Here is an 18810-nt window from a genome sequence, read left to right as displayed (position 1 = left end):
TTCACACAAGTGAGAGCCAATACTAGAAGCCTGAGAGCAGACTGTATCTCACCTCTGTGAGAGGAGATGACATGGAAGAGTGGGTGTTGGGTTGTTCGCTGTCTTGCCCGCCTAATTTACATGCAGAGACGGGCTAACGTGCATGTTCATATATGTGAACGTTTCTCAGACACAGGCCCTTACAGACACTATAAACCATCTAAATGTATTAGTATGATGAGTAATGATTCATTAAAGACCTCTGTATGTCTCACTCTAACAGACACTCTCAGGGCAAGAGCTTCTGAATCACTGACATCAAACGCCTGGCATGGCAAAATGTTTATCTTTAAGTCTTCAGCAGAGAGAGACTGTCTTCTGTTCTAGCGAACAACTCTAGGCAAAGAAATCCATCAATAGCGTTTCCAATCCAGGTCATTCACCGGATGCCTATTGTACGGTTGTGAAACATTTGTGACAATAGCCATCATCTGATAATAACTGGTACTACTACGACTTTCAAAAATGTTGCACCAGAAATCACACTTCGTCAGAATGCAACAATTGTGTCTACAATGTAAATGAGAGACGACGTGTATTAATATAGAAGTCTGCAGTGCATTTTGACATTACAATATTTTATATATGTTGTATTTTCCTTTATATTTAATACTATCATTGTGGCACTCTTGAAAGACAGGATTCTATTTCAGAGATTCAGTAAAGGAAAAAAGAAAACTGAAAACGACGTCCAAATATCCAGCGACGGCAGCACTGAAGACTACATCTACATAAGACTGTGTCTAAGTGAAACATCAGTTTAACGTCATCTGCTGTTACCTGGGCACTCGCCGTCAGAGTCAGACTTTGGCAAGGCCAAAAGTTTCCACATTAGATGAGGAATTCTGAGAGTTGATGCGTGCTGAAGCTCAAAATGGCGGGTTGATGGGAAATACACCTTCAGCGATGTTCATATTTGTGGGCATTTTCCTCTCTTCCCCTCTATCCTCTTCACTTTCTGCACCGCCTTTTGTCAATCGCCTCACCTGTCATTCTCTTGTTTTCAGCTCACACAGCTGATACCAAACACTCTTCCATTAGTCCCTTTTGCCAAACTGTTGTCCACCAACAGGTCTGTTTTTTCTAAGCAAAAGCATTTTACTGATAGTAAGCAGTTGTATAGTACATTAAATTGAAATTATCACCGTGATAATCAACTCAAAAGAACTGTTCGCAGTATGATAGATATCAGAAAGATTAATTCATAATATTAGACCACAGAAAGAAACAGCAAAACCCCTCTAGTTCAATGCTGCTGAACACTTGCTATACTGTTAAATAATGAAAAACAATGTTATTCTAGGCTCATTTCCTTTAGGCCACATGATTTAGACACATTATGACTGCAATAACACCAACCTGACTGTGTGTAAACAAATAATGGCACGCTTGCAAAATAGACAACAAGTCACAAGCAGATTGGAAATTGTGCGTGAAAATGGTTATGAACGTTTGGGCACGTTGATTATGAGAGAGAAAAATGGATCAACCCTAAGTGTGATGTGTTCATGTGACATGTGTAAAGCAGCAAAGGAGATCCTACAATATGTGCAGACATCAGAGAAAAGCGGAATTTCCTAAGGCCTATGCGCATGTCTCACACACACACACACACACACACACACACACACCCCTCGTAATATCTGCGCGAGTCAGATGTCAGTCAATTTTGTTTTTACCTTGGCACTGGAATCCTTGTTTTCCAAACCCCCTGTGAAAACAAAAAAGGCTGAATTAAACAGTTGTTTACTCTCTCTGCCTCACTCACACAGAAAACGCATGTACATCACTACTGAACGTGAAAATTGCAGGGCTTTCAAATATTCACATTTAGCTGGAAGTACTGATTGTCCTCTCCCCCAACCAAACCGATAAAATAAATATTAAAGAGCACCACTCAACACAAACACTTTATGACCAAAGTATGTGGACTCTCCTATGTTTTTCAAGATTTGGAGAAGGCCCCTTAGTTCCATTTGAGGGAAGTGTACAGCACACAATAATATTTTAGACAACAACATGCTTCCAACTTTGTGGCAAGAGTTTAGGGAAAGCCCTTTCTTGTTTTTCAACATGACAACAATGCCTGTGAAAAACCGAGGTCCACAAAGAGATATTTTGGGGTGTCTGGGGGGGACGGGGGGCTTGTTGGGTTGGGTTGCCGTGGAGGAACTTGACTGGCCTGCACAGAGCCCTGACCTTAAACCGATCCAACACATTTGGGTTGAACTGAAACGCAGACTGTGAGCCAGACATCAGAGCTGACTTAACTAATGCACTTGTGGCTGGATGGGAGCAAATCCCTGCAGCCAGGTTACAAAATCTTATAAGAAAGCCTCTCCAGAGGAGTGAAGGCCGCTGCATAATAGCAGCAGACTACCACCCGTAGTTTTGGAATGAGGTGTCGCATATGCATGTAATGTTTGGGTGTCCACAAACTTTTGGTCACCTAGTGTGTGTTTTACTGCTGACACACTGTCAGGAAATAAAACAATGTTATAAACTGAAAACTATAAAAAAAAAAAAAAAAACATAATGACAAAATCCAAATATAATTAAACATCACAATTACAGGCTCCCTTATTTAATTTACAAAGCAAAGCAACAAGTTGTTGTCTTTCAGTTTCATGGTGAGCTTGTGCTAAGGAGGTGTGTTTGACGGGGCAGAGGTCAGGTGCTGTAAAGGCCACCAGCAATAAAAGGCCTGAGATCACACTTCCACCCGCAACACCAGGAGACTGTTAATGTGGGTGCAATCCTGCCAAGCTGCCTGCATGTTCACCCCTCTCACAGTTAATATAGAACTACACTGATAGCTCACTAGAAAAACAGCACAATAAAAAAAGTAAAGCCTAAAGCTAAACTGAAGACTAAACGGAAGTATGAAAGGTTACATTTATTTATGTGGTGACTCTTGAACCTTGAACTACTGACCTCTGATCATTACACTACAGGCTGAGAGAGAAGTTAAAAGGGAGACACAGACAAGTGGCTAGAGATCTGAATAGGCAGTCCAGATATAATGATCAGAAATATATGTTTGGAGGATTGTCTCCCCACAATCCACTAGAGGAAGGAAGTGCAGCATAAAGACAACACTCTGCACGTCACTGCCTACTCAACTGAATACCATGTACATGTGTTGAGCCTTGTCTCTGCAGTTTGGTGAATTGCTTCTTCAGACGGGCTCACAGTGCCAGAAAACTGCAAAATTTCTCCAAAACAATCTAGACAGTGTACAACTATGCAAGGTTTGTTTTTTGGCAATAAATACTTGAGTTGTAAAAACCAATAGATGGAAGGCTTTAAAACCCAGCTAATTCCTACTGACTGCTGTCATGGAGGGAAACCTATAACTCATCCAAAGACTTTAACCAAGTAATTTCCTCTGCCACGTCACAGCAGTAATGTGTTGATCAGGGAAGGCAACAAGAAAAGCTGACTTTAACAGCAGGAACAGTTGCCCCTTAGTACCCTGTTGAGCCTGATAACAATGGCACTCTTGCGGAAATGTGTTCATTTATGTTTTTGCACCAGTAATGTTGTTCTCAAACAGAAGTCGCAAGAGTGCCATCTAGTCCAACAAAAATGAAAATCAATGCTTTCAATTTTGCCAGGATATTTTCCCATGAGAGAATGGAAATAAAATCAAACCCACAAAAAGAAGTTTCACTCACTCTCCTACAAACAGTATCATCGTTATTTTCAGTGCTTCACCAATAATACAAACAACAGCATAACTCCTCCCATGTGGGACTGCTTGGACAGAATTTCGAGAGACTGGGATCTCTGGAGTAAAATCTACCAGGGAGACTACTTTCCCCGTGTTCAGTCACTTTGCAAGAAAGTCTTTCAGAAGTGTAGAGCTTGCACGAGCAAGAAGGGAAAGTTAGCCTTAAGTTTTATTTAGCAGGGTGTAGCCTACTGGACCGAAGTTATCCAATATGCAACAGGCAGGATTCGGGGGGGGCGGTGGGATACGGAAGGCTTACCAGATGAAGTCGGTGCAGTGGCTGCAGAAAGTCGGCTGCTTGAAGAACCGGGCTATGAATTTATGGTTCTTGATTTCATGGACGTTTTTTTGCCTCAAAGCACCTTTGCGAGCAAACCTGTTCGCTACGTCCACGGTGGACGAGTCGTTTGAACTTCCATCAGCCATGTCCCCCTAAAAGCAAATCAGTGCTACAGCTCAGACTTGCTGTCTTGAAGTGTTCTTCTGTCCGTTTACAGGCGCAGCCCACAGAGTAGAGCCAGCAGAGTGCGGAGCGGGGTCTGGACCGGAGACACTGTACTTACTGTTTGAGGGCTTTCCCTGCCTGTCGATACCACTGGGCTGCTCCACTGAAAGCTCCCCACGCGGTCAAGTTAGCCAGAGTAAAAAATTGCTACATCCGGTCTCCACCTTCAAAGTAAAAGTCTAAAAAAAATGTTTTGTATTCAAAGTCCGTTGTGGAAGAGGCTGTTTTCTAGCCTCTGTGCTACCTGCCTCATAAGTCAAGTTAATATTATATGCAGACTTAGTCTACTGAGTTGCAGTCTAGTATAGTATAGGGCATCTATGTACATTTTGCATATAAAGCAAGTTTGCATTACACCTCACTTGTTTCCACTTGTATACGCACACACACACACATATATATATATATATATATATATATATATATATATACAGAGCTTTTATGGATAAGGGCTAGTTTTGACTAGTTTGCTTTAAAAGTGAGCCACAAGCTCCTTATACAACATTGTTATCATTGTTATTTGAAGTCACACAGTTGAAAGTGCAACTTTAACTGAGATTAGATGTTATCTACATTCAGATTATTAAATAGTCCACACCTAGTTTAAAAGTAATGCAGCTGTGATATTAAGATATTTAAAAACCTCTCAGTATTATGTAATACAACCATAGTTGAAAGTTGAAACATCATCTCTCTAAAACTGAACATAACCTTCATGAAGGTAGGATTTTTTTCATAGTTTTAGCCAGAGGTAGCTACCTTACAAACTGCCAAGTGAGTGTATAACTTGGTTATAATTTGATGATCATGTCCTCAGTGTAGCCCATAGACTGTATATAAAAAGGTGTAGCCCTGTATCTGTGCAGGCTTTAATCTCAGTTCCAGTCACTAAGGGGTCCATGCCTCTGCTGTCAAACAACACATGAAAGCTATACCCACCAACATTTTAAACCATCAAAAAGAACCCATGAAACCTTTCTCCAAATTCTGTCTTCTACTGTTAAACAAAGATGATTGTAGAATATATCCACATTGTCAGCTCTTCTGAGGATTAACCTGCAGCCTTCAGGTCATAAATAGGAATATCTAAATTGCCAAACTACTTAGGTATGTTAAACCAGTGGTGTGACTGTCCAAAGGGCTGTTTTGCTCATTTTATTCCTGAAACAAACTTCCTGCTCGTGGTCCACATGTGTCTGCTTAACTTGACACTGCTCCGCTCTGCTTCCTCCTTCACACCGGCTGATGTCACGCAACAGGACTCGCTGTGGGAGGAAAACGCTTGGTCCCGTTGCAGGAATTTAGGATGGGGCGCCCTCGTGTGCAACAATAGCGCGTTGCACATCTTTAGCTGCTCTGTACAAATTGTGCATTACATCAGTTCACATTCACACAACTAGGTCAATTAATGCTGTGTTTGAGTGGCAACCCTTTCTGTGGTTCACACTCAGAATAATTAGCCCAGATGAATATTATGCAACTGTATTAAAGACTTGCCTAACCATCTTTGTAATGGACTTGGGCCTTATAAAGAGAAAACATGGGATAATAGTGAGATCACCATTGGAGATTGCACTTACCGTACTGTCTAACAAGTTTACACCTGAGCCTTAGGTTATCATGCTACCAACCATATCTGACCCCTCATCAGGCCCTGAGTCCAGAATATGTATTGTCATTTTAAATGTCCTCTGGCACTGCAGTGTATCATAATTTTTCAAACACAAGTAGAAGTATCTCCTACGTGATCAATAACATTGTAGTATTTTCAATTTAAGCTCACAGTGTTTGTCTCTGATAATGTGCTTTTGTGTCTTGCTACTACTGGTGTTTGCTTCAGCTGGATTACATTTTAAACATTTTCTCACAGTTATGGAGGTTTTACCAGCTCTTTTGACTTGCTTGCTATCTCTTAATCTATTCTAAGTTCATCAATTCCGGCAGGTTCACTGACCAGCAGAGCACCCTAACGATCTCAGTCGACAAATATTTGAAAATTAAATCAGGTTAGGTAAACCAGATCTGCTCTTCCCCGAAATCAAATGATGTTGGGCTCACAGCCATTTAAAACATCCATCACTTCAGATAAAGTAAAACAGTAGTAAAAGAGTGAAAGCTTTTAGCTGCCAGTGACATATTTCATATAAATAATTTTGCCTGTCTGCCTAGTTGAATCTACCCATTGAGGACATACGGTATTACTGGTAATCAACAAATTGTTTGACCTAGTTAGGTATTACATAATTTCAGTGATTATATGGTTCTGCAGGAGTCTCTATTTTTTATTAATAAACTGGACTACCTCCGCTTGTAGGCTGATTCAACCCATTCCTCCTAGCCTTTCCTAACCCAACCAAAAAGCAGGAGTTAAGACCTTTGTGCTCAATCAATAGGAGCTCACTCTGGCATCTGATTGGAGCAGGCTATCAGGGGACATTTACCCAGCAGCCCTTATGTTGGCTTTATCCCCACCCAGATGCAGGGGACTTTCAGAAGACTTCACTCCCAAGAAGATGGCTCAGAATTTGGCTTTGCTGGTCCTTAGCCAACTAGCTTTATACACAGCTGTAACATCTGTGAAAGGTAAAAATGAGCAGGATAATTGCTTCATTTGTTTTTGAGCATGAAATTAATTAATTTTGCTTTTTGCTAATGCGCTGCAAGTTTTCCTGTTTGAGGTGCTGTCATTGTTACAGCTCTTAAGCACTGTCCTTTATGCAGTTTTGTATCTTATCTACATGTTCCACTCGATTGGTGGTATGGCATCATACTCAGTAAACTCTGTACAACTTTCCCAACAATACAATCTACACAATCCATACAATGGATTATGGGGTGTAGGCTAGACTGTGTCATGTAAAAAAAAACAAGGAACAGTTACTGATCTAATTAAAATTTTACCTGCAAAATGGGAACATTATTCCTGCAAATCCTGCCCCTTGTATATTTCATGTAATATTTCTGATCTTTAACCAGTATGTGGCCGACCTCCTACCACTGACGGGATTGATGAGTTGACCCTAAAACGAGTGTATGAGGTTGGAGAAGAGGTGACCCTCACATGTGAACGGGGCTATTTGCCTTCAGCAGTGACCTCTCAAAAAATGACCTGCACCGCCACAGGAGAATGGACACAGTCAGACCTGGTGTGCTCCCGTGAGTTTACTTGGATGTTGGACTTTTACTCCAATGCATTTTAACAATTCTTTGTCCTCTGGCTCAGAGTGATGCCGCACCAGAACAGCTGCAATTCTTCAATTGTTACAACACATTCAAAAAGTGAGCAAAGTGTTAACAAAAATTGGGCTTGTGCTGACCTTTTTAAAAAACTCGCTCTAAAAAATGTCTATGTCCATGATATCTACTTTCAGCTGCTTTACCTGCCACATGATGAGGTCCAAAATGCTGTTTCCTAGTCTTTTTCACTATGATAAGAACATAATTCTGGGAGGGTCATTATTGTATATTGTATATGACTCAGGAGGAAGGGGTAGTCAGAGGGAGTAATTTGTTAATTTTCATGCATGCGGGAATAGTCTTAAACTTTTCTCTTACATTCACTCGTCACATGGCAGCTGCATGGGCTCTGTCAGCACAGGAAACGGAATTGATTAGTTCACAACTCTCAACTGTGGGTCTCTAGGTTTGAGTCGTTCATTTGTCACGTGACAACTCGGCCACAGGGCTGTGGTAAGCAGGCAGCACAGGAAACAGAAATAATTAGATCACGACTCTTAACTGTGAGAGTTTTTGATTCTTGTGCCACGAACAAGGAGCCAGGAACCAGGAAACTGTTCTGGTGGTCCAGTTGTTCAAGTGTTAGAACAAAAAGTTGTCATGGATGAGACCCACGACATTTGTCAGAAATGAAGTGTTTTCTATTGCGCTGCTGGCTGTCCTCTCTACAAATGATTTCTCACTCAGTGTTATCTAACTTGCAAGAGATGTAGATTCAGTTTCGCGCCATCTTTTCTATAGCTAAGATGTGCCCAATCCCTGGACCTCTGCAGCCATTAGCAATGGGGAGGACAGAAGCTCCGTTCAAGAGTGTGCTCAACTACACATGCGATGACGGGTAAGACTGAATGGCCGGGCAAAGTCCCTTTATAGCAGTGGTTCTCAAACTTTTAGACCCCTAAACTGACACATTTTAGATCACGGACCCCCATTTGAAAGATTTTTTTCCCCAAGATCCCTCATCTGGTTGCATTTTTGCTTTTGATTATTTATTACAGAAAGTGTATGAAACCTATTACCAAAATAGTCATACATTCTGTCTTTGTGTTACTTATGGATGGAATTATAGTGAAAATAAATTATTCCCCTTTTTGCTGGGGACCCCCTGAAACCCTCTCAAGGACCCCTGGGGGTCCCCGGACCCCACTTTGAGAACCACTGCTTTATAGTTCCAAACAGATCATTACAAGTTGCGTTTACAGTAATACATGTCAGATTAATGTGAACTTTTGTTCGTCAGATACGTCATGCAAGGAGCCAATGAGAGTAGGTGTTTACATGATGGTACCTGGAGCAATCCACCACCTCTCTGCAAAGGTACTGGAGGAAAATATAAATTTATATTTATATTTTCGTGTAATATTTTAGAGTATATTTAATGGTGGTATATTTAACTCATTTTGTTGCCTAGAAAGAAGTATAAATAACATATTGACTTTCATTCTTTTGGCTCACAGAGAGGAAAGGCTTCAGAGAGGGTGTCAGGGGTGTTTTTTTTTCTCCCTACAGCTGTGAATTGTCCGCTGCCCAAGCCACCTAGAGATGGAAGAATCGTCCCTGACAAGCCAGTTACAGGAACCACCACCATTTATGGGCAAGGCTGGACATACGAGTGTAACCCACCAAAGGCACCAAGTTATGAGAGGGGAGCCTGCCTGGCTGATGGAAGTGCAACTGAGCCACCGGTGTGCCGGGGTACGCAGACACTGTCAGTGTGTTCTCTCTTCCCCTGTCATCTATTTCTCTCCATCCTGGTTTGTTAAATCAAAAAGAATTGTTTTTGACATTTCAAATTGTGACTATGAAATAATACCTCCTCACATTTTTTACCTGTTTTTGAACATCCCAGAGGTGAGCTGCTCCATCCCATCAGGCATACCAAATGGTTTCATCACCTTTGCTGTGATGAGACAACACGGCTACAAGGACAAGGTTAAGTATGCCTGCAATGAGCACTATGTTCTGGATGGTGAGGCGGAGATACAGTGCCAAAACACAGGAAACTGGTCTTCCAAGCCAGTTTGCAGGGGTGAGTTACGGGAAAATCAGATCTTAAACTGCCCTAAGACTACAGTGTTGCAAAATATTCTGGATTCAGTTTATCAGCAGACAATAAGTAAACCAAAGTTAAAGTTAAAATTAACATCAATCCCATACTAATGTTAAAATCCACTGAGTGAATTGTACAACATCTGGTGAAAACATGCTTAAACATCTCTGTTTTTCCATCCAGCTCCCTGCAAAGTGGGCATCAAAAGAGGCCGTATCTTCTACAATGCCAAGAAGCTCTGGATTGCAGACCTGAAACCAAACAGAGTCCTTCATGGAGAACATGTTGTCTTCTATTGTCTGAACAGAGCTGAGAGCTGTGGCTACCCTGTGGCCAGCACCTGTAACGATGGAACACTCCCCATCCCAGAGTGCTTTGAGGGTGAGTTCTCGTCTGCCAAATACATCTAATTCAAACCTCTCTAGTTCCACCTGTTGAGGTCTGGATGCTCGACAGACAGTTTTTCACTAAAAACAGCCAGCACCATAGTCATGACCTCGCAAGTCAAGTCCATGTCAATTACAGAAGTGTATTCAAAGAGTATGATATAAAGATGAAGACTGAGCAGTGCACATGCCTCCAAATATAAAAGTAATGTTTACTTAGGCACCATAAGCACTTTTTTCTCTAAAAATTATACATAATAAGTCTTTGCCTTCATAAAAGCCTATTTTGATTCCATGCAGTCATGCATGTTATGATTATAGTAATATATATGCCTTTCTTTTTCTTGCTTTTAGAACCAGGCAAGGTGGAGTACAATTTAAGGGCCAAAACCCTTCCATCAGAAATCGCAATGTGTGCTGCTTCACCCCCTGCAAGCACTGCAAGACCTGCAAGACCTGCATAACAGAATGACCTGAAACAACATGTGCTCTGATAATATATAAAAGATATGATCATGAATAATGAGTCTGTAATGATATACTACAAGACTTTTGTTATTGGTCACCTTCATCTTTTATTTTGTCATTTTCAAGTAATGATAGAGCAAAAGGTGTAATTAATAATAAAATATGGACGTAAAATGGTGATGTGGTACTGTAGAGAGTCATTGACCTAAAGAGCCTGTGTAGTTTCCAGTCTGCAGATATATACATACTGTACATACATACCTGTACCCAACACAGAGGTTAAAATTAAAAATGAAGATCTGAGCTATGTGTGTCCACAATTATCTGACATCATCTGGTCTCCCTCATAACTTTCATGTGACTATAACCATTCTTATGAGATATCATGGTGTAGACAACCCACATCCAATTAGTGATGAAGTGATGAGTGGTGAAATGCCTTCAAGACAATGACACAAAATTACACAAAGGGCGAGACCATAAAAAGCTTATATCTGTGTAGTTTAAAAAAAGTTTGAGAACCACTGCTTTATTGCACCTCATCTTGAATATTACTGGAAAAGCTTCTTAAAACTTGAACTTGTGACAGAAATAGTTAACATACATAGCAATAACATGTTGTATAGCTTTGGTAATGCACCATTGCAAAATTTCATGGACATGTACACTTTCACCTGAATCAGTGCATCACCTGATTTGAATTTGGACATTGATATCAAATCTGTAGCCGCTCTCTGCGAGGCAGTCTTTTACCGACGTACCATTCAATGTATCAACTTTTGCTCACACATGTTTGAGAATTCTATTCTAATATTTCATGTAATAACTTTTTTAACATCTCTTTGTCTTTCAACATTTGCTGAGACTGCATTATTAATTAGCCTTGATGCGCTATTTTTCTTTTTTATTTCTTTATGGTGTTGCATAGGGCATAAAGCAGTCCATGAAAAATGATGGAGGGGTGAATGAAAATTTCTGGAAACCTCATCACATTGATGAATTGTTAGTAATAGACAACTCAGTATTCCATGGTGTTCTTCTGTTTTATGTGTCTCATTATGGTAATCTATTTCAAATTATTTAAACAAGAGCAAAATGGGGCCGAATAAAATGTAAAAAAAAAAAAAAGGTACATTTCAGTTGGTGCATAACATTGCAGCAATGAGGGAAAGTCCGCTGCTGGAGAGTTTCACTTCCAGTAAACTGTCACAAGGGTTACAATCTGTTATTGCAAGTAGCAAGCTAAAAAAGCAGACAACAAAACAAGGATCGGCAGCGAGCGGTTACTTCATGCTGCTCTTATCTGTTTACTTTTAGAGGAACACAAACAGCAGTGAAAGAGGGGACAGAGATTCAGTATTTGAACCAGAGACCAGAGGAAAGAACAGAGGAACATCTGCACTTAATCTACAATGGAACGCATGCTGACTTTGCTTCTGCTATGTCTGTTTGTGTTTTTTGCCCTTGTGACATCTGAGCAAGACAACGGTATTTGCTATAATTAATGGATTTTATTTAACATTATACATAGTACATAGTTATTACTACACTGTTTATATGACTAGCATCAGGGAATCTCTGAATCATACAAGACACAGATTCTAAAGGCATTTGCTTAACTTGTAATGATCATGTTTAGTGTCTAGTACAGGGATAAAAGCTAATTATTTCATTTCATTAGTTTTTCTTCCTTGTCTGTATAAAATTCTCTGTTCTTCACAAGAGAAATTTTTGATTTTGGTTTTGATTGTGATGTGTAAAGTTTCCTGTTGCTCATTCCTAGTCAAATGTTGCCAATGTTGTTAATTATACTGTTTGAATGGTTGACAATAATGTGAAATAGAATTGACATTGTTCAGCCCAATATGGCCCTAAGGAGAGATACATTACTTCAGAATAATCAGCTTCTGGTAAATATTGCTCTGAATGAGCTGCATTGAATTTTTTTTTTATAGTAAACAGTTAATGTTTAAAGTTAAAACTCCTTGTTTGATTACCATATAGTGCAAATCCAGTATATCACTTAACATTAATTTGCAAAAGTTTCATATAGTTCTATAATAATGTAACTGTAAAAATCTATTTGCACAAACACACACACACACACACACAAACTGCTCTGACTCAGAGTCAGCACATGACTACATTCAATTTAAGAGTCTATACACAATTATCATTAAATCCTTTTGTCCTTGCAGTATGTTATAGGCCTGAGCTGGCTGACAACATTGCAAAGGATGGGCTCCAGAGGTACTTCAGCCCCGGTGCAGAGTTAACGCTGTCCTGTGAACAGGGATACACCCCTGTGTCAGGACCTCGGAAGATTGTTTGCACTGCCAGTGGACAATGGACAAAAACCAAATTAATGTGCATACGTGGGTCTCCATTATTCTAGTGAGAACTTGAGGTCTTGTGACAGATAATCTTGTGCTGTAAATTTATAGATCAAAGGGTTTCTTTCAAGTTGAACAGTAACATAACCTTTTTAAAGGCAACTAGTTCTTGTAATATTCATATAGTTCTATAATAATGTAAAAATCAATTGTATTAGAACATAGATTTGCCAATTTTACTATAAAATGAATACTCATTTTCAATGCTTAATTTTGTGAAGAATATTTATCAAGCATGTAAAGCAATGTGAACCCTTTCTACTAGATTATGATTACCACTCGCTTTATTTGTATTTGTATTATTAATGTAGATAAGCACATATTCTGTAGATTTCACATTTATGTTGCAGCATACTTGAATATTTATAATCAGTACTACTAAATAAGTTATTGGCAAAATAAATAACAGAGAACATCTTAGTCTGCACAACTAGATCACAATTTTATTAAGGTTGTACACAGCTATGACAGACATGTCATTTTGTTTGCATTATTCACAGAAAATAACAGAATAGCAAAACCTTCCATTTACACGTTCTTCTTACTGTATTCTGTCCTGCAGCAAAACGGTGCCCGTATCCTGATACAGTGTCTAATGGAGAACTGTACTATGAGGATACTGTGTACCAGAGTACCATCAACTACACTTGTCATGAAGGGTAAAGCAATCTTGTTGAATTTTATTGTTTGACTTGTGTCTTTGCTCTGTCAGCCACCTTGCTGTCCCTAAATCACTGGTGGCATTTTTTTAATGCAGAACCTCTTATCAGATCAACAGTTCCATCTAGTAGACTGTAACAGTAAAGCATGTTTAGAGATTTTTTGTCAACTAGCACCATGGTATGAGTGAATTGTGAAGATAATCACAGAAAAATCAAACGCTGGGAAAAAACATTGGAAGTGATACAATCAACTAACTACCCATATGTTTGAGTTTATATTTTCTCACCTTTGCAAATATGCAGTTGACATTCACTATTAAACATCAGCAGACACAACAAAGAGATGTTTTTTGGTGCCATTCTACTCATCACATAGTAGGTGTAGCTAAACCAAACTCCTGATATGAGTCAATGTTTATGTGTTTTGTCTATTCATCTGCAACATAAACATGAGCTGACTGAATTACATGGCTGCTCTGCACAGGTTCTTCTTGACTGGAGCCCACACTGCTGAGTGCCTTGCCAGTGGAACATGGAGCGCACCAGTACCAGAGTGCAAGCGTATGTAATCCACTACATCCTTCTGCTAGACCAGTAAAATAAAAAAGAAAGAATAAAACATACAATATGTAGTTGCTTTAGTACAAAAACATCTGTGACCTTGGAAGACAGGCACACAAATACAAATAGGCCTACATAGGCTACATACTTATAAACAATAGGGGGAAACACATAGCCTACAGCACAAACATGCATTATATGTCAAAACAAATAAATTGACATGTGCTGGCTCTTGCCTCGTAGCTTTTTCCTGTGGTCTCGCTCCGATCCCACAGTTTGGGATGATAATTTATGACAAGAGGATCAGAGGGAACACCACTGATTACGGCGTCACAGGGACGTACCGGTGCCTTCCTCCATACGTACTTTTTGGCAATGCGAGAGCTGAGTGCACGGCCAGTGGCGAGTGGACCAAGACACCTGAATGTCGAGGTATGAAGGTTTGAAAAGCAGGAGCTGCTGTATAATACCTACTGTGACATTGAATAAAGTGGCCTACATGACTATAGTAACATTTCTGACTGTCTAACTTTGAACTGAGGTTCATAATTCATTCTTGATCTTGGTATCAGCAGAGGAGAAAGCAGTTGGTTGTGTCTGCTATGTTTAAATAATATTGCAGTAACGCGTTAATAATATTACTTTTCCCTGTAACTAATTACTTTTCTAAAACAGCAATATTATTACTAGTTACTAAGGCAAGTAACGACGCGTTACTGAACGCATTATCCTTTAAGTGAAAGCGCGACTGTGCGGCAGGTCAGCGGCACCCCTTCTGATCCCACCGCCTGACATAATGTTAAAGGCAGTCAAACAGGTGAAGTTGAAGAACAAATCAATCAGAAGTACAGCTAAGAATTTTGACGTAAGCCGCCGACATCTCTTTTGGCCTCATCTATGTGGAGTCATTTTCATACAATATTCGAAAGAAGACGTGGTTTAAGTGTGTGAAATGCAACAAATGGGCCTGCAATGCTTGCACCTCAGGCCAGGCAATTTATGTGTGCCAGAACTGTGACACTAAAGACATGTCTGATTAGTCAGATACATATGTAGGTTGTACACAAAATTCACATTGTTGCATTAGTGTGTTTAAACACCACATCTGTTTAGTTAAGAAGTTATACATTTAAGCAAGTTATCTGCAGCATTACATTCAGTTACCATAGATCTATTTGCACTCCAGAGGACCTTTGATTTTAAAGTTCAAAGAAAGAAGTCCCACTTAATGTGTGCTCTGCTTGATTGTTGATTGATTTTACTTTTAGTTCTAGTTACAATTTGAAATTGAAATCAATATTCACAATTAAGTGTTCTAACTGTTTAATAATAATCCAGTGTGACAACTTACCTGCCGATGGGGCAAATTGTCAGAAGTGCACACTCTCTATTCAACAGTCTACAGCTCCATAATGAGATAAGATATGAAGATGTAATGAATACAAAACTTCTGTCCAAGACTTCATTCTTTCATTTGGTTTGACATTTGTACCATTGTGATGTACGGTGCTCAGTAAATATTAGATGGTGTGAAAAGTGTGACAACATACCCCTATACTCTTCCCTAGGCTAACTAGCAGGCTAATACAATTTCTGAGTAACTTGCCCAACACAATCACACATTAAAACAGAAATTCTCCTTCTGTGTGTGATTCCAGACTTTTATTGCACTTTCCATATTTCTGTAAAATGCTAAATGTTCAAATTTGAATATGTTTAGCCTTCACAAGAGTAATTACTAGCTCAGAGTAATTCAGTAATTCACAGGATTCACAGATTTTGCAACACAGGGGTGTAACTGGCGAACAATTGGTAAAATATATATAAATTCATAATGACAGACATTTTCATTACCTCTCTAATAAAAGGATTAAATTGTTCCCCTTACAGTGGTGAACTGCCCTCCACCGGAGAACATTGACAGAGGCTACATGTCAAACAGCGAGCCGAGAGAGTATGACTTCATGGAAACGGTCAAATATGGCTGCCATGGAGACTATGTACTTGAAGGAAGCCTCCAGATTTTTTGTCAGCAGAATGGGAATTGGTCTGAGAAGCCATCCTGCAAGGGTAGGGCTACAACCAATATTGCATTCATTTGACATTATTAATTTTGGCGATAGCTGCACCTGTTTCCAGTATGGATTTATGTATTACTGTTCCCACTCTGTCCCAGACTTGTGGTGATGCCGATCCCATCCCAACCCAGTTCCATTACTTTTACTCCCAATTTTATTTCAATACCATGACTCTTTTTAATTAGCCTGCATTTTACAGAGGTGTAAATACAATAGGAAATGCTTTACAGTGTTGGTAAAAGTGGTAATTTAGAGACCACTGCATTTGACTTAGACCTAAACTGTCAATGCCAATTGATATAAACTCCTCCAAATTCCCAGACATATTATATGGGAACATCACGTTTCACGTTTTAATTTCTTTCAATATTACACAAAACACTCATCAGTATAATGTTTTTCTCTTTTCCTTGTGATTGACAGCTCCTTGCAGTGTTGGCATACAGAGAGGTAGGATATTATACAAAGGAAAGAAGATGTGGATAAAAGACCTTAGTCCTAACAAACTCTTGCATAAAGAAATTGTCTCAGTCTACTGCGAGGACAAGGCCAGGAAGTGTGGTTATGCAGTGCCAACCCAGTGCATCGATGGAAAACTCAAAATCCCAGAATGCTTTGAACGTAAGGAATATTTTATGACAAGCACAATGTATCATAAAAAGTAGCACAATAGTCAGGACACTAGATATGTTTTAGTTTGTTCTCTTTTCTTTATTTTTATGTTTGTCACTTTACTTATCACTGTTCAGCCTCACATCAGCAGTGCCAGCTTTGCAGCGGCAGCTGTTTAATTGAAGTTATTAACTGCTCTCCTCCAACTCCAACTGTCAAATATTAATGGATTTAAAGTGACCATGTTTCAGAAACTTTAAATAATATAAGTTTTGTCCACTAAAATGATCAGAACAGCTGATGCACTATATGATCCAAGTGTTTCACAGCCAAATTATTTGCCCTCATTCTCCTGTTTCACTCAATTTGTTACAGAAAGGTTTCCCTATTTAACCCAATTCAAATTTTTACAATTTGTAGAACTCCAAGCAGAGGAGTACTAGTCTAACAATCAGTTGATGGCATAGGCTAGTCTGTGCAGAGCACTATCATCCCACACATTTAGGAAAACTGCAATTATTCTCATCATATCATACATTTCCAAAAAGGAAATGTCATGACAGATGACATATTTACAGTCTCCTACACATAGGACTTGATCATATAGCAATTTCATGTCAATTATTGCAGCCACAAGTATTTTAGACCTGTTGTTACTCAACCCAGCCAAAAAAACAGCAAAACCCAGCAGGAAAAATATATGCTTTTGGATCTGTTCCTTGGATTATAAAAGACAGTTTGTTTTTCTGTAACATCAGATCATAGTTCAGAGTTATCTATACTTACATTATAGTAAGTATAAACATTCTAACCTGTTCTCTCTCTCTCTCTTGCTCTCTCTCTGTCTTTTCTAGAGCCCAGCAGAATTACTTATGACCTTTATTCAGGTTCACTTCCATCAGAAATCCAACAGTGCTGAAACAGAAGCGGATCCCTTCTCTGATGATAAATTACTGCAATATGGAATAGCCACTGGTGTGTTCTGGTCTCTAAAATTAAAGAACATGATCTCGCTCTTTGTGTTGCATGTTACACAATTCCCACAAATTCAACATTCAGATATAATCTGACTCTGTTGTGATTATGAAATTGGGAAAGTTATTCTGCTGCTTCTTTTTCTGTTGATGATTCACTTAGGCAAGTCAACTTGCAATATAACCAAACAATATATGATTGGCAGTTGAGTTTAATAAATAGGATGTATGGCAATGTATTAATTGTAGCCACAAGCAGAAATGTCCAGGTTCAAAGTAATGAGACGTGGGACTTTAGTAAAATGTTTGTCTTGACATTATCAGTTGTTTTAAAGCCAAAGGTGAAAGTGGACTAAACAATATTGTAATAAGTGCTCTACAAATCTGCCTTGTTGCAAATGTTCATTAAAATGTCTGTGATTTTGAAAGGTATTAAATTAATGGCCTGAGTTGCGTGTTTACTGACCACCACTGTCAAGATCATGTTCATTGTATACAGTTTTCCAAACTATTATAATAGTAAATAAATATAATATAAAAGGGTCATCATTAGCAAGAGGGGAATGGAAAACACATAACATAAATGCCCTTTAGTCACCTCTCTAAATCTGAATTAGCAATTGGCTAGGCTACTTCCCCCACACATGAAATGTTGATATGTGTTACATGCATACATTTATTCCTCTTAAATCTCCGGTTTTATCCCCGAACAAGACGGAACTATGATTCTTGACAGCACAGAAGTCATCAAGCAGCCACAAACTTGCGCTATAGGCTAAATTTTAGTGGTAGTTACTCTAGCCTAAGAATGGCAATGTCGGTCTTTCGTTTTGTCTATGGTGGAGATGCTGCACCTTATTAAATAGAAACAACTTAAATAATCCAGACTGTCCTCGAGACAAGTGTGAATGTAGCTCATTGGCTGTGTGGACATATTTTGATGGTGAAAAAAAAAAAGGTTAAAACACAGTATGTAGACAAACAGACTGATCACAGATGGCTACCTGGATAGACAGTCATACTGATATATTGATAGATAGATTGATAGATTTTACCAATTTGAACACATCCATGGGTGCAGGGGGCAGTGCAGCAGAAACAGTCGTGGTTCC

The 18810-nt window shown here is 39.2% G+C and overlaps 3 protein-coding genes across 4 annotated transcripts in view; 2 read left to right on the top strand and 1 right to left on the bottom strand.

The window, feature by feature from the left end:
* Positions 1-4355, bottom strand: part of LOC119899340 (protein kinase C alpha type-like) — a 171613-nt gene extending 167258 nt beyond the window's left edge. Inside the window, exons 1-2 of the mRNA XM_038713873.1 lie at positions 4032-4355; positions 1719-1750 (exon numbers count right to left, since the gene is read on the bottom strand). Of these exons, the coding sequence (XP_038569801.1) occupies positions 1719-1750; positions 4032-4198 (199 nt within the window). The 5' untranslated portion in view covers positions 4199-4355. The remainder of the gene's footprint in view (positions 1-1718; positions 1751-4031) is intronic.
* A 2345-nt stretch (positions 4356-6700) lies between these two features.
* LOC119899337 (beta-2-glycoprotein 1-like) lies at positions 6701-10721 on the top strand. 2 transcript variants are annotated; one of them, XM_038713870.1, is made up of 8 exons: positions 6701-6860; positions 7254-7433; positions 8256-8352; positions 8755-8831; positions 9024-9209; positions 9364-9543; positions 9748-9945; positions 10305-10721. In XM_038713870.1, exons 1-8 carry the CDS (start codon positions 6731-6733, stop codon positions 10412-10414), a joined length of 1158 nt encoding a protein of 385 aa, XP_038569798.1. In that variant the 5' UTR covers positions 6701-6730; the 3' UTR covers positions 10415-10721. The 2 variants fall into 2 exon arrangements, with proteins under 2 accessions (XP_038569798.1, XP_038569797.1); XM_038713869.1 differs by having other exon boundaries at positions 9000-9209.
* Positions 10722-11677: 956 nt separating this feature from the next.
* LOC119899339 (beta-2-glycoprotein 1-like) lies at positions 11678-18147 on the top strand. Its single transcript, XM_038713871.1, has 8 exons — positions 11678-11906; positions 12617-12793; positions 13374-13470; positions 13958-14034; positions 14278-14466; positions 15925-16104; positions 16536-16733; positions 17579-18147. Exons 1-8 carry the CDS (start codon positions 11831-11833, stop codon positions 17641-17643), a joined length of 1059 nt encoding a protein of 352 aa, XP_038569799.1. The 5' UTR covers positions 11678-11830; the 3' UTR covers positions 17644-18147.
* Positions 18148-18810: the final 663 nt, after the last annotated feature.

Source organism: Micropterus salmoides, unplaced genomic scaffold (genome assembly GCF_014851395.1).
Source record: "Micropterus salmoides isolate LMB-PRFRI ecotype aquatic unplaced genomic scaffold, ASM1485139v1 Ms_hic_scaffold_12, whole genome shotgun sequence".
NCBI classification, from domain to species: Eukaryota; Metazoa; Chordata; class Actinopteri; order Centrarchiformes; family Centrarchidae; genus Micropterus; species Micropterus salmoides.
This window is presented reverse-complemented; position numbering and strand designations above follow the sequence as displayed.